The 16,260-nt window shown below is 34.7% G+C and overlaps 1 protein-coding gene across 2 annotated transcripts in view; it reads left to right on the plus strand.

The window, feature by feature from the left end:
* BCKDHB (branched chain keto acid dehydrogenase E1 subunit beta) overlaps positions 1-16,260 on the plus strand; it is a 205,763-nt gene that overhangs the window by 139,728 nt on the left and 49,775 nt on the right. For both annotated transcript variants that reach the window (XM_058734547.1, XM_058734546.1), the window contains exon 9: positions 1,414-1,500. In XM_058734547.1, the coding sequence (XP_058590530.1) occupies positions 1,414-1,500 (87 nt within the window). The remainder of the gene's footprint in view (positions 1-1,413; positions 1,501-16,260) is intronic.

A 16,260-nucleotide genomic window follows, 5' to 3' on the forward strand; every position in this document is an offset into this window, starting at 1 on the left:
GATGCATCCTCTAGCTGGGATGGATTTTAACGAGGTCATCTCTGGACACTTAGGCATTGGCAGATTTCTGAGATTCAGAGCAATAAGAAAGGTTTAATTGTCAAATCTGTTTCTTCTCATTGGTAGATCAGCATTGCTTTGAGAACACATTTGTTTTTTCATGATCGTGGACGGTTTTTGTCTCTGTATATTCCTAACCAGGTGCGTTGAAATTTGTGACTTTCGTAAATGGCATAATTAATCACGGTCATAAAATCCAAGCAGCAGTATCCCAAGGTTAGCATTTCACTGGGGGTGGGATGGTATTCATTAAGGTGTCCATAAAATTTTATGTTCTTAAGTCACTATTTACTCAGTATATACAATAACTTATTTTTATCATGGCTATTGGCCATATCTTAGGGTTTAACATCTGCTGACTGAAATGGTTGCATACTTTTAAGATTTTAAACTCTAATTGCTTAGAATGAAGGAAATCTTTTAGCTTATGTACATATTTTTGCTTGGAAGATCTTATTTCATATTCACAAAATATTAATGTAGAATTTAAGAAAGTTGTTATCAAATTATTAGACGTGTAGAGGAAAATTACCCCTTTGGTAACATGTAATTATTCAACGTATTTTAAGCAGTAACTTGCTGTTGATTTTAATATTTTTTACCTTCCAACACAGCTGGCATCCTGCTATGATATCATAGCTATTCTTTTTGATTTATTATTGTACAGAGTATATCATGCTGTGTGAACAACCACAGTGAGCCGGTATTGAGAATATATCTTTATTGTTTGTGACATTTCCTATGTTAAAATAGAGTTGTGGTCATTAACCAGGTTTTAATGCACAGGGACAGAAATGGTTATAACGCTTTTACTTCTGCAGGGATTTCTTCCTGCTCAGTTTCCTTAAATATCTAGGAGCTTGAGTTTTTCCTGCAGTGCAGCTTTTACATGCTATTTTTGTGTTTTCCTTTTCCACAAAATAATATTTTCAAAGGCTATTTATTTATATTGCAAATACACCCCAAAATGAACCAAAAAAAATCACTTTGATTCCTAAAGCAATATGAAGAAAAAATGATTTTGAGATGACAGTGTGAAATACAGTAATTATGTTTGTAACACAAAAGTATTTTATAATGGAATGCATTTTTGATGATGATGACAAGATTACAAATCTCATTTTTCTTTGGTAGTAGGATTAGAAACTATATTGAAAAATTTTGTAACAATGCAAGTACCAAATAACTGTCCAGTGTGAGAGAGTTTTAACTTCTTTGGCATAAAATTGTATTATTAATTTTAAATTATTTATTGGACTGAAATCAGTTGTTTTTATTCCTTACTCAAAACTGCCATCGTATACTTGAAAACATGTATTCTCTTCAACATCAGATTTCCCCTTTCTTTTCCAGTCTGTGATCAAAACAGGGCGACTGCTAATCAGTCACGAGGCTCCCTTGACAGGCGGCTTTGCATCGGAGATCAGCTCTACGGTTCAGGTAGAGTCACTTCTTGGCACTGATTTTAACATTCGTGCGATGGTACTTGCCAATTCCAAGAAAAAGTTACTTATCACGATACATGCACTTTTTGGAAATGCATGTTTTCCATTTGACTCCACTGTCCTTTAGTTAGTTAGTGGTCTAATTACATCTTCAAGAAATCTTGAAGTAATAAAAACTGAAATTTTTATAGGAAGAAGAAAGTTTGAAGTGAGTTTACAAAACAAATGTAAGTTCTGTCTGCTAGGATAACAGGAAATGAAAACTTTTAAATGAATGTGGTATTTCTCTTTTGATAAAACTTAAGCTTTTTATGCAATATGTTGATTTTCACAGCATTCACCTTAAAAAAGATGAATCTGTCAACAGGTAATAATATAAATTCAATAAATAATTTCAAAAATCAATAATTAATTTAATTAGTTTAATTAATAATCATATTATGTTATGCTATTAGCCACGCTTTAGAAATGGTTTAAAGCCTTCTTTTTTTAAAAAAACTCAGTTAAACTGCAGCAAATTTTCCCATATACTGCTTTATGGAGGAGTTTTCTTTAAAATATTTGTTTGCATTTATCTCACAGATAGGAAATTAAGATGATTTAAATAAGTTTCATTTTTCCGAGTTTTTTAAATTAAAAATTGAATAACGATTTTAAATATAAAGTATATGCTTTTTAAATTCAGAATATCTTTACAGTTTGCAAACATTTTACTTCTCTTTACTGGTGTTCAGATGATTCTGTTGTTAAGATACATGTAAGTTGAGAATTCCTTTAAGTGTATGTGGTTTAAAATTTTGATATAAAGTTATGGTATATGAATAATGATAAGTTGTTATAGGTTAAGCTTTTAACCAGTAAACAATGATTTCTACCAATAAATTATTTTTAAGTGCAAATTGATGACATTGTAAGCACTTTGAAATTAAATGAAGCAAATTTAAACAAATGTTTATAAAACTAGATTGACATAATCTATAATTTATAGTAAAAAATTATACTGCTATTTTTATATGTTATATATTGTCACTAACGGAATTAAGAAAAGCAAATATTTGAGTGTGTAGATTTGTTTTTTTATTTATTATATAAATTAAAATTTGAGGCATACTGTTGCTTATCATTATATAACATGAGTGCCTGGTATTGTACATTTTATTCATTGAGTAACACAATGTACTAACTTTGTAAAAAAATGGGGGTGTGAGAACAAATCACCCTAATACCAATATGCTGTTTCAAGTCAGAGGCAAAACTGGAAAAAGAAACTGGAATTTTCTGACTCCTAGTCAATATGTAGTCCACTAAATCATTTGAAATGCCTGTGACTTGCTAATAGAATCTTGATCTAATAGCATTATTCATTTTGCTCACTGAATTCCATAGTGTTATCTCAAAAATTTCATTTTTAAATATAAAAAGAAAACAAGTACAACGCAGAATTAGACATTATCTCTTGTGAAGTTCACTTTCTCTAAGTGTGCTTAAGCTTGATCTCCATAAATTATTAGTAAGCTGCAGTAAGTGTAACATATTTTTCAGACTGGAAAGGAATTAGAAAGATCACCTAATTTAGTGTCTGTCGGTCTTGAATAACGTGTGGACTTGTGTTCCCAGAAAAATGTCAGGTCTCAAGAATACATTTGTGAATTTCAGTTTGAGGACCATCGTATCACGAGTTAAACAAAGTCATTGCAAAAAGCTAACACGAACAAGATCATAACCGCTGTGTTAAGACCAGATCCTGAAATTACTTGATAATAATTGGTGGTAAAAGTTGTGAATGAGATTATCCAAAATATAATTATATTTGTATCATAACATGAAGACAACAAAACAAGACACCTTGTAACCCTCTCAGACTCCCAAGAATATGCCCATAGGTGTCTGCAGTCTACAGTCTGAGAAATCATGGCCTCATCTGACCCTATCCCTTTTACACACTCGTGTTTGTCATCCAGAGTGCATTTCACTTACCCAGTTTAAAAAGAGAGTGGAAGATCTGGAGCTAGGACAGGAGTCTGGAGCAAATGTTGAGTGTGTGCATATGCACTGTTTATTCAAGGTTTCCCCGAATCCCAGGAGGAAGATAGAAGTTTTAAATTTATTATAAAATGTTCTGTTTTCCATGTTAAAATCATTCAACCAACCAACCACAAAATGAATTAAGGCAATGATGTAGAGGGGTCTGCATTTGATGTTTTGGGGAACTAGTATTTAGATTTAGTAGTATGAGGATGAATTTGAAAATACAGGTGTTTTTGCTTATTCACATTTTATTTGCACAAATGGAAAGTATGGAAAATGAATTTTAATAAAATATATCAACATAGTGTCCCCAAATGTTTGCCGATTGTGGCTTTTATGTATTGATAAGAGAGGGGGGATAAAGACACCTTGAGAGGTTTTGTTGTTGTTGGTAATAAGATTTGCATATAATTTGCATATAATTTGCATGTCTGAATGATAAAATCTACTTTTCCGTAATTGTTTCACGCACATATGCAGCTAAGTGCAGTGTACTATATTGAGCATCTTTTTTTATGGGAGGCCTCGTTCCCTGTTACAAGTGAAACCCACATCCTGTTACCAGGGCCTTGGATGATTTAAACTGAAATTACTTAAGTGTGACATGCACTTACTTTCACCACTTGGAATGATTCATATTTCCATATTTCTTTTTGTCGTATAAACTACAATGTAAGGTTAAATAAAAGACAAAGCAGGGTTAAGATATTGAAAGCCAATTTTCTGGGACAGCAGGGAAAAGGTACACAGAGAACTTTTCATTGTTGTCTTGGAAAACAAGTCTGAAACTATGGATGAGAATGATCTATAAATTTTGAGCACTATTGATTAAAATACTGAGTTATTCTCATTGTTTTATCAACTAATGTAAATTTTATGTAAAAGTGAGCACACACACACACACACACACACACACACATCTGCTCCACAAGCACTAGTTTGTGGAAGATCTCTGGTACTTCAAAAGGTCATGGTTAATCTTATACAAAATTGCTCTTAATATTATAGTATTTTCAGAGAATGAGGATTAACAATAAAACTACTGTTTTTAAATATGTTCAAATCTGAGAGCACCATTTTGTTTCCCTTACATTTTGAATTATTACCCATATTAAAAGTAAAAAATATTGAAGGCAATACAGCACTTTAGAATATTCTTTTAAGTGTATGGTCGGTATTTTTAGATAGAAAAATTAGATCATACTATATAAAATTGAATATCAACAGAACATTTTTTTCTGCAAGGTATAGGAAGTATATTGCTGGCATTACTATTAAGGGTGTTTTGTTGTTGTTCTACAGATAAAATATGAAAAGAATGAATATGAAATGTATTCATACTTTATTTACATAACTTTTCAATTTACGGCAGATGCTCTTCCATCATACAAGGAATTCATTGTCCACATCTTAAGTTTGTTCGTGCCTGTTGCCTCTTTTTCATAAAGAAAATTTTATTTTATTAAAAAAGTATTCATTGTTAGCAGCCTTAGTATGAAGTAATGTTAAACTCACAGAAGTGACTAAACATAACATTTTTAGAACATGTTTGTCAATAGCTTCTTTGTGAAATTTATATGAATGCTTACGGAAATCAAAACCAATGCATCGAATCTAAGAACTGCTTTGCATTCCTATTGGATTTAATTTGGATGTTAACTAAGAGGCAGAACAAACTGAGGTCTGGTGTATTTGGCTTCCCCGCTGGGGAAGATTTCTTGGTCCATCATCCAAAGCTTCCCTGTCTCTTCCCATCTAATTTTACATTCCCATCTGTTCTCACTTTGGGGGTGAAGGAACTTTTTCCTTCTTTCATTTGACACATACTGAAACTTGGAGATGTGCTACTTTTAGGGAGGTATGCGTTCCATTGTGTACCCTGATTTGTAGAAAAGCACAAGGACAACAGTTTAGGTGGTTCATTGACCTCACAGTGTAGTTTGAGCAAAGATTTCATTGTTTCAGAGAATTATATAAATTAATTATGTGTGATGTTTGTATTCCTCAGCTTCATGTAACCCCAGGTTAAAAAAAAAAATCATTCCTTTGCAAAAAGAAATGTGTTAACCTTATCCACTTTAATATTCCTCTAATTAATTTATATTATATGCTCTAGAATGCAATGTTCAAAATAAGCATTATTTATTTAAATATTAAGGCCAAGTAATTTATGGCATTTGAGTAGCTTTAAATAGTATAATTTCTTTAGCCTTGTAGAAACCAACCTTTATTATTAATTTCTAACACATTCCCATCATGATGAAATAAATCTTGACTCTGATAGGCTTGTGATAATTTTTTTCTTCTGGATTCAATGCTTAATATGGGCGCCAAAAATTTTAGGGATTGGGGTTGGCTTACAGGTTTGAATTTTTTTTTTTTTTTAACACATGGAAGCAATAAGTCTGCAATAAAGAGTCCAATTGGAGAGGATGGTAAGTTTCCATACCATTGTTCCATCCTTTCTGTGCGGTCTCTTTTCCTAGAATAAGAACTCAGAAATCGTGCATACTGACATATATTTTTAAGGTAATCATATTCTAATAGTTTGAGAGGATTTTTATAGGGTTTACACAAATCACTGTGTAAAAGGAAACTTTCATGATTTCAAATAAAGGAATTTTTCTTTTCTTACTATTTCATGCTAGAAAGGATTATACAGAAAGACTTTTTAAAATAAACTTGTTATTACTACCAAATTTATGAACACTCTGTTTAAAAACATCAATCTGAAGAGGGAAAAACTCCTAAATGGTCTTGAGTTTTTATCATTGTGGAAAATGTTATGTTATATTAAAATTATGATGTTACAAAGTAAGAGTTATCAGAGAAAGCTGTCAGAGTAGTAATTTGATGAATAGTTTATTGCAATTTTATAATCTTAATTTTTTAATTTATATTTTTAACCAATGATGCATTTGCCAACAACAACGGATATAACATCCAGGAGAAATGTACTTCTGCATTAAAATCTATTTAGATGGAGCCAGAGCATCAGAAAAGCAGTTTAACATAGAGTATTCAGATATAGGATGGCCTTCTTTAACATGGAACTTTGCCTGGAAGCCTGTTCAGTGGTCAGCAAACAGTTTCTATGGCCATAGATGTGAACCAAAGACTAAATCTTTCCAGGGATACGTCACGGCCGGGGCCACTGCTTCACTATTTGTAGTCATAACCAGGTTACATGTGATGGTCCTCCTCCTTCCCCTGATCATGCCAGTGTCTCTTTCTCCTTTGCTCAGTAGTATAAATGTGGCCAAGGCTCCATCTTTAGCCCTCCTCTCCCTATTCTTTCTTGGGCAGTCCCAACCTTTGGGTGGCTATTCTTGAAACTTTCAAATTTGAAATCCTTCAGGACTTATTCTGCCTTTTGAGTGTTAGACTAAAAATTTCAACTTCATGCTAGTTTTGCTAGTGATAAGAAATTTGTATGATAAAATGGTGTATGTGTAAGGATTTTTAACATGAGACTGAGAAAAGGTGGGCATTAGCACATGGATATCCTCCAGTTTCTGGAAATCAGCTTATCTCAAAATGAACTCTTATTTTTCCTCAACTCTTTTGGGACCTTTTATTTTTTTTATTTATTTGTTTTTTTTAAAACGTTTATTCATTTTTGAGACAGAAAGAGACAGAGCATGAACGGGGTAAGGTCAGAGAAAGAGGGAGACACGGAATCCGAAACAGGCTCCAGGCTCTGAGCTGTCAGCACAGAGCCCGACGCGGGGCTGGAACTCACGGACCGTGAGATCATGACCTGAGCTGAAGTCGGACGCCCAACCAACTGAGCCACCCAGGCACCCCTTTCAGGACCTTTTAAATTGTCTTGTTATTTATCTCTGCCCCTCAGCCTCTCACATCTTATCAGATTACTATTTCCTGTTTTCTTAAAACACATCAAATTTTGTGCATCCTCTGTTTGAACACCTCCAATAGGTCTTCTTGGGCTATAGAAGTAAGATCTTTATGTTGACACTGAAGATCTTCATCTGCCCAAACCAATGTTTCCAGTAATATCTCTCACATCTTTATGTGACTCCAATGTACTGTCCTACTGGCCACTTCCTGAATGATAATTCTTGCAACCACACTTTATTGAGTGCTTTGGGCACAGCCTTAATTTGGGCATTTCATTCAAGAAATGGAGTTCTTGTTTTGTGACACAAATTTAGTAGCAAAAATAGATGCTAAACAGATAGTTATTCAATGGTACATGATTAGATAGAGAAATATTCTGAGGACTATGGGATTATAAAAAATTTACTCACCCAACCCATATTCAAGCTGAGTCAACTCTTGGAGGATGAGTATGACCCCGTGAGTGAAGGTCAGTGGTGGTTCTAGGCAGAAGGAATACGGAGGCAGGAAAAATATTTGATTTTCTAGCAATTTCAGTGGTTTGGTTATGGTTGAAGAGTAGTATATGAGGCTATAGCACCAGGTAAGGGTCAAGAAGTTGGTATGGTTTAGACCCTAAAGAATCTTTTTAATTTTTTTTTTTTTCAACATTTTTTAAATTTATTTTTGGGACAGAGAGAGACAGAGCATGAACGGGGGAGGGGCAGAGAGAGAGGGAGACACAGAATCGGAAACAGGCTCCAGGCTCCGAGCCGTCAGCCCAGAGCCTGACGCGGGGCTCGAACTCACGGACCGCGAGATCGTGACCTGGCTGAAGTCGGACGCTTAACCGACTGCGCCACCCAGGCGCCCCTAGACCCTAAAGAATCTTAAATGTAATACTAAGGAATTTGTTTTTGCATGGAGGAAAAAGATGACAGAGTAGAGCCAGCTCCCATAGATAATAAATTTCAGTTCTCCTATATAATTTATTTAAAACACACCTCACAAATTTCCTGGCAAGTAGGAAATACAGCTCTTCCTTAACTTTATGGGGTTATGTCCCAATAAACGCACTGTAAGCTGAAAATATTGTAACTGAAAAATGCATTTAATATACCTAGCCTGCCGAACATCATAGTTTAGCCTAGCCTAACTTAAATATGCTCAGAACACTTATATTAGTCTGCAGCTGGGCATGATCATCACACACACATAGTCGATTTTGTAACAAAGTATTCAATATCTCATGTAACTAACTTATTGAGTACTGTGCTGAAAGTGCAAACTAGAATGTTTCTAAGTGTATGGGTTGTTCCCCTTTGTGATTCCTGGCCAACTGGGAGCTGCAGCTCACAGCCCTGCCCAGCATCAGGAGGAATATTGTACCACTAGCCCAGAAAAATATCACAATCCAAAATTCGAAGTATAGTTTCTATTGAAGGTGTATCACTTTCACACCATTCATAAAGTTGAAAAAGTGCAAATTCAACCATGGTAAGTTGGGGACCATCTGTAGTAGTAAAATGGTGGTCACAATTACTTTCATTATTTAATGTAAAAGGTCATAATAGGATTTTAAGCAGGAATTAACTTAGAAGGATTTGCAATTTAGAAAGGAAGACTCTTTGGCACTTGTGTTGAGGACGTATGGTGAGGGCTGAGACAGGAAGTCACAGAGATTAACAAAGGAACTATTTGAGTAATTTAAATGAAAGATTTGAGGGTCTTCTAATCAAGGGCATGAGAGTGGTGTTGTAGAGAAAGGTGAATCTTAAAACGGGGAATTTGAAAGAGACTTGTTGACTGATGAGACACGAGCAGTGAAGGAACTGAGGTGAGTGACAGAGGCAGGCAGGAGTTAAGAATAAGGCTTAGCTTGGTTTCTAGGTTGGATGATTTTTGAATGGAGGTGCAGTTTCATTGGAAAACAGGTGTAAGCATATCTTTTGTGGAAGATGATGAATTCATTTTGGACTTGTAGAATCTGAGATGAGGATGAAAAAGTGTGTCTTCAGCCCAGAAGAGAATCTAAGGTGTAGGAAAAGATTAATGATTTATCATCTTATGGTGATGGCTGAGGTCATGGGTATGGTTATGATCACAGGGGAAGTTTCTAAAGAAGTCCCCAGGTACATCAACATTTAAGAGGAAGAGAGGAAAAAGCTGTCAAGGAGTATGAGATGGAGTGGTCAGAGAGAAAGGAGTAGAAAAAAGCCATTTCAGAAAACAAGTATGGAGAATTTCACCATAGTGTATGTAGTCAACATTATTAAATTAGCTAAAGACTGATGGTTGTAACTGGAAGACACTGGTAACTGAAGACATCGGTGACGTTGATGAATGTAGGGTGGTAGTCAGGATGGTGGCTGTGTTATATTTGGGCTGGTGAGTGAATGAGTGGGGAAGACCTGAAACAAGGAAACATGACTTTAAGAAACATGACTTTTAATAAATAAAAGGGGGAAGCATAAAGTAGAAATCAATCTCTAAATGCTATTCACTCAACATAGAAAGCCATTTTTCTCCATTTGAACCCCACTCCCTCAATGCCTCTTCCTGCTCGTCTTCTCCCTTACCTCTCCATCCCATGTAGCGTTGAGTTTTAAACATCTCTCAAACATGCCCTTTGCTTTCTACTTTTCTAATAAACTCTCAATGGACTTAGAAAGAGCGGCACCTAGGTGGCTCAGTTGGATAAACATCCGACTCTTGATTTTGGCTTAGGTCATGAGCTCATGGTTGGTGGAACTGAGCCCTGCATCAGGTTCTGCGCTGACAGTGCAGAGCCTGCTTGGGACTCTTTCTCTCTCCGTCTCTCTGCCCCTCTCCCACTCGTGCTTTCTCTCTGTCTCTCAAAATACATAAAATTTAAAAAAAATAGAAAAAAAAGAGAAAAACCCCACACAATCTAAAAGGAAAATGTAGGAAATAACTGATATTAAGATGGGTAAGAAGATTTTGAGCAGATATTTAAAAAGCAACAATTACCCACCATGTTGTCATAGATTAATATATTTGCATAAAGTAAAGAAAACAAGCACAATTAAAAAAAGAATGACAACTAGGTCAGTGTTGAGGCACATAAAAAATTAATATTATATTAAACATTCTTAAATATCAATAAGGAAGCTAATAGTACCTTTATTTCAAAGGTCAGAGACAGATTTTTTTTTTTTTTAGAACTATTAGTGGCCAGCAAAGATGAAAATATATGCCACTTGGGGCGCAGGGGTGGCTCAGTTGGTTAAGTGTCTGACTTCGGCTCTGGCAATGATGTCAGAGTCCATGGATTCAAGCCTCGTGTTTGGCTCTGTGATGACAGCTCAGAGCCTAGAGCCTGCTTTGGATTCTGTGTCTCCCTCTCTCTCTGCCCTTCCCTGCTCACACTCTGTCTCCCTCTCAAAAATAAAATAAAAACATAAAAAAAAGAAAAAAGGAAATATATGCCACTTATGACTAAAAATGTAAATTTCAAAAATGAGATAACTGTCATTTGTTACTAATAAGAATGGTGCTGATTAAAAATAAATTGTATTTAGTATTGAGATGGTGAGCACAAGTGTAAAAATGGATTTCTCTTTTAGGAAAGCAGTTTGGGAATGTCTATTGAGACTCTTCAAAGTGGGCATATTCTCTGACTGAGTAATTCCAGAAACCCTCACTTTGGAGTTCCATACCAAAGAGTGTAAGGACATTTTTTTCTCAGTGCCAGCCATATGATAAGAAAATACTGAGAATAATATTAATGAAACAGGAATATAGTTGAACAAGCTATGGTTTATCCATGGGATGAATGTTATAGATTTATTAAAATTGTTAAAAGAATAGTTGACAGCATTTCTATGGATATAACATTAAATGAAAAACTCACTATGCAAGCCTACAGGTGTTTTTACTTGCCCAGCTTTGTGGAAAGAAAAAAAATCAACAACATGTATATCTAGGTATAAGGGAAAAAACCGTATAAAATGTGACTTTTTGATTTATATATTCTTCCTAATAATTTCCTCATTTCCTACGTACAGATATCATTTATAGTAATTAAAAGCTTTATTGTAGTTAGGTGTATCTAATACATGTCATAGTAAATCTTCCAATTCTTGCTAAATTGTTTTAAGTAAGAAAGCCCATGTTTGCTCATAAATTTGATTTTTAAAATATCATAGTACTTTACTTTGACTTGGTTCCTTAATCATGTACATTTGTGTTTGGGGAGCTGCTGTCCTTAGTGATCGTGGCTACCTACTCAGATTTGTAAACTGAGATAGTTTTAAAACCAGGAAACCCTACTTACATAGATTAGGTTATTCTGCAGATTAGTTCCGTCCCTCACATGTATGGCCTCTATGATTTATTGCTCTCATCATAAAAGTGAAAGCAGCATTATATTGAGATATTCAGATTATTTAATCTTCCTATGTTAATTGGTTAGTGATACTGAGACTAACATTGGAAATCCTGCTTATTTTCTCTCCCTCCTTTTGGTATTAGCTTTACAAAAGATTGCTGTCATTCTTTTTGAAATCTTTTTGGATGTGAGCCAGTCAGAAGAAAGATCATCCACATTCCATCTTTCTGGGTAATGATAAAGTACTCCAGTTTTTCTCACACAATCCTTAATATTTTCCCTGACAGAAGTAGTCCCCTTTGAATTCAAAGGCACATTCATTATGTACCTCCCTCCTTTCTCCCTTTCTTTGTAACCTCTGGTTAGCATTTTGTTGTGTCCTTTTGGTGATGTCCCAAGACCACTCCTGTCCATCCTGCTTAAGACAGACTGATCTGCCAGTTGGATGGGAAAAAGTAACTGCTGGAATGTTTGAAAAGAAATGTGAAAAGTGAAGGGTTATGTTATAAATGTGTAGTCCTTAATCATGAGGTAGACGTTATTTAAAGGAGTATGGATTCCCCAATAGCCTCAATTTTGAACTAGCATCTCCTCAGAAAGGCTCTCCCAGATGTCCCCTCTATAGTGGCTGTCCACCCGAGAGATTTCCCCCATCACATTACTCTGTTTTACTGTCCTCATTGCCCTTGAACTGTCTGTAGGTTGCTTGTTAATTTGTTTAGTGCCCTTCTTGCCCAGGAGAAGGCAAGCTTCATGAGCTTAAGGACCATGTCTGGCTTGTTCACATCTGCCAGCCTGGTGGCTAGAACCATGCCTGATGCTAAGCAGGCACTCAGATGATTAAATGAATTTTTTGCCCACCCCCCCCCCCCACCCCAGCATCACTGCTGTTAGCAATTTCTTTGAAGAAGAATGATATCTTGCTGGTTTGTGTTGTATATAGAAATTGCCAGTCATGAAAACTGCTAGATTGGACTGTTGCCTTTTGTATACCACCACCCCAATTTGTTGACTGCCCCTGCACCCCCAAAAGATTTGTTCTGTTTATGAGTTAACTTCCAAAATGAGCACTGATATCATGTACTGGTGTTCTTCACATTTCTACTTTGTGTCCTCATTTCTTTTGAATAATCTGGTGATACTTTTTTTGTTTTTAATCCTCATAATTCTCTAGTGAGGCTAAAAAAGACATTTTCTTTTATATAGTTACCGGTGAAGTTTCCCAGAATGAATAGACTCTTTAATGAGTAATATAAATTCTTTATAGAAAAGCATTACTTTCTTTTGAAAGTTACAGTGACTTCCTATAAGTTGAATTGTGCTCCCTTAAAAACTAAAACTAAAAAAAAAAAAAAAGAGTGATTTCTTTGATTTGGTACCTTTAAGTTATATTTTAACACCTAAAGAGTTGTAGTTTACTTTCAGAGCAATTCTTGAAGATCTGGTTGTAGCCTCAAAGAAAATTATAATTGATTGAAAATATTTCATTTCCTTATTTGGTGTGAAATAGTTTTTCTTTTAAAATATGTATAATCTTAAGATTTTTCAAACTAAAATAAAATTATTTAAAATTCTGTAAGTGAGAGACTGCAGAGAATCTATCCATGACCTGGCCAACTCTCTCGGCCACCTTGTAACATCAGAGGCAAATGTGGAGAAGCATATTAAATTTGTCAAGAAATTTTAGGTATGTTTTGTCAGCATTGTATTCACAAACAATAAGGGGCTGGGTTGGCTCTTGGAGACAGAACAAAATTTCTCAGCTAGTTCGTCATGCTTCTTGGTGGGCAGTAAAGTTGCTCTTGTTGAAAGCTCATTTTATTTCGGTAATTTAGTGTAATTAAATTTACAGCTCAAATTAGTTTATGCTTTGTTACAAGGGCCATCATCTCTTTTCATAAATGAGTTCACAGCTCACCAAAACATGCTTGAGTTTAAAATAGACATTAAAATGAAGATTAACTACTGCTAATGAATTTTCTGCTCAGTTTGAATCCAAACACTTGTGAAAATTAAGACGAGGTAAAATCAACACTTACCTCAAAAACAAGCAGTTGAAAATGAAAGTTATAGGCAGAAATCATATAGTTTATAATTGTTTTGATTTTTAAATCTATCAAAATTAATGAAAGTGTTAGAGATGTTTTAATTTGCAGAATGTCTGAAAATTTGCATGTGATTGGGGAAATGTTGAATATTTGATTATTTTCTTTCAAGTGACATTAAAGAAGGTACTTTATTTTTTATTCTTGATCTACTTGAAGAGACACACTTTTCTGTTTTAATCCTTTAAAGGACCATATAATGATATTTACTATTTAAGGTAGTTTTATATTACACATGGCACCACGAATTTTCTTTATCAAAATTATTAGGTGAGAAGTAGAATTCATAACTATTCTCATAAGAAGGTCTAAATATTTATGTTTTAAGAAGTGCCTTGAGATGACTAACATTTCAAAATCCATATCCTTATTTATATCATCCACAATTATAGTTGTATCCTTGTTTAAAACAAGTCCTGATTATTTCCTTTCTTTTGGTAGGATTATTTTACCCTCTTAATAATTACATTTCTGCATTTCTTCACTGCACCAATTTTATATTCCTAGCTTAGAATACAGATGTTGTAAAATACTCCCCATGCCTGCTTTTTTTTTTTTAATTAAGATTTTCTTTTTAAGTAATCTCTACACCCAATGTGGGGCTCAAAGTCATAACCCTGAGATCAAGAGTTGCATGTTTGACCGACTAAACCAGCCAGGTGCTCCTTACGCCACCCCATGCCTGTGTTTTGAGTACTTTCTGGATCAGAAAGACATAACCTTGGTTTTCCCTGAGATGGCTTATATTTGTAAGTTTTCTAGCACCATTTTTCTTCTTTATTCCTTTAAAAATACCAATGGTTAACTCTATATTAGCAGTTAAATAAACTGAAACTTAGTCTTACCTTTACAACTCATTACTGAAGAGTCTCCTTCCTCTGCACCCCAACAATAAATTTATGCTTTATTTTTCTAACCGTGAAATTTCTGGGCATCGATTTCTACCTACGAGTGCAGAGCACACAAAATTGAATGTATTTTGTGAATAATATTCCAGCATCACACAGTCCTGTGTTATTAAAACCAGCTTTCCTATGGCAGTTCCAAAAACATAGTTCAGGTACAATAAAATAATGAAGTATTATACAAATACTGATAAAATAATCTTTTAATGTGAGGGAATGTTTTATTATGTATGCAGCTGTCAATTTACCTAATAAATTAAATACAGTATCCATTTTAATAAAACCCATGTATTTTACAAAACTAGGACCTTGACTAACCTATATTTAGAGTCACAAGAGCCACAGTAGTGTGGTTGAAGCTAAAGGTTCCTATTAGTGAGCAGGCCAGATTCCTTTTGTTAGCCCACCAGAGACCAAGAGTATCTTTTTTTCCCCTCCTTTTTTGCCATCTTGCCTCCCTCCCTTTCTTTTCCCCCTGCCTTTCCTGACAGTTTTCTTTATGCTAGCCTCAGCAAACATATGGATCTTTGCAGCAAAACTATAATTCTCTTCTCACCTTGGACAGTCTAGCATTATTCAGGGTAGTTGGTGCTTATGAAAGCCTTCTCCTTCCTAGTAGGCAAAAATTGGAAGTATCCTGTAATATTGGTTGAAGGTAGAGGGATATGGTAAATGTAGGCAAAGCTTTTCTTTTTCACATGGTTGATCAAAGGTGATCTTTTTAAAATGCATGGAATTAATACCATTTGTGACACATTTTTAAAGGGAATCATTTATCAGTATGAAGTATGTGCGTGTATATTTTTTACTGGTGATTTTTTTAATGGAATAAGGGAATGGGGTGTTATGTGGGATGCTTCTGTCTATGCTGTTAATTTCCTCCAACAGTAGTTTTAATGATGCTGTTAGAGGATAATTTACTGAAGTTGAAACTAGGGGGATCATTAGGGCACATAATTAAGACAGACATTCTTTTCCAAATCTGAAATAAATAAAAGAACAAGCAGAAGTCCATAAAACGTTTTTTTATTTTGCCTAAGAGAAGACCCAATTTTCAATTTTTTTTCCTTCACAACAAACATCCTCAAAAAAAAAAAATTCTCATGTTCATTTAGTGGTTATCCTATTTGAAGAAATTTGCTAAGCCCTTGAAAAGTTCATTTTGAATGACTTTTCTTACTACTTGCCTTGTCACTCAAAATTGGGACAGAATATTATTTGTTCATTCATGAAGATGCATTTAGTTTAATAATATAAAGCAGAGTTGTCTCTAACATCATTATTGTGTTACCTCTATTAAAAAAAATTCTAGAACCAAGGCTTAGTTCACTTGCTTCCAGCTAATGAGTTTGTTTTCCTCAGGGACAAACAATCTTTAAATAATGTTTTCTGAGAGGATAGAATTCCATGTTATACAAATAGAGATGCTTCCCTTGAGTTACAGGGAAGGATGGGTGGGCTTATCAGTGGATACTAGTTTGTCTGTTGAAAGTCTTTTGCCTCACAACTGCAAAGCCAACAGTCTC

Source organism: Neofelis nebulosa, chromosome 6 (assembly GCF_028018385.1).
Source record: "Neofelis nebulosa isolate mNeoNeb1 chromosome 6, mNeoNeb1.pri, whole genome shotgun sequence".
Lineage (NCBI taxonomy): Eukaryota > Metazoa > Chordata > Mammalia > Carnivora > Felidae > Neofelis > Neofelis nebulosa.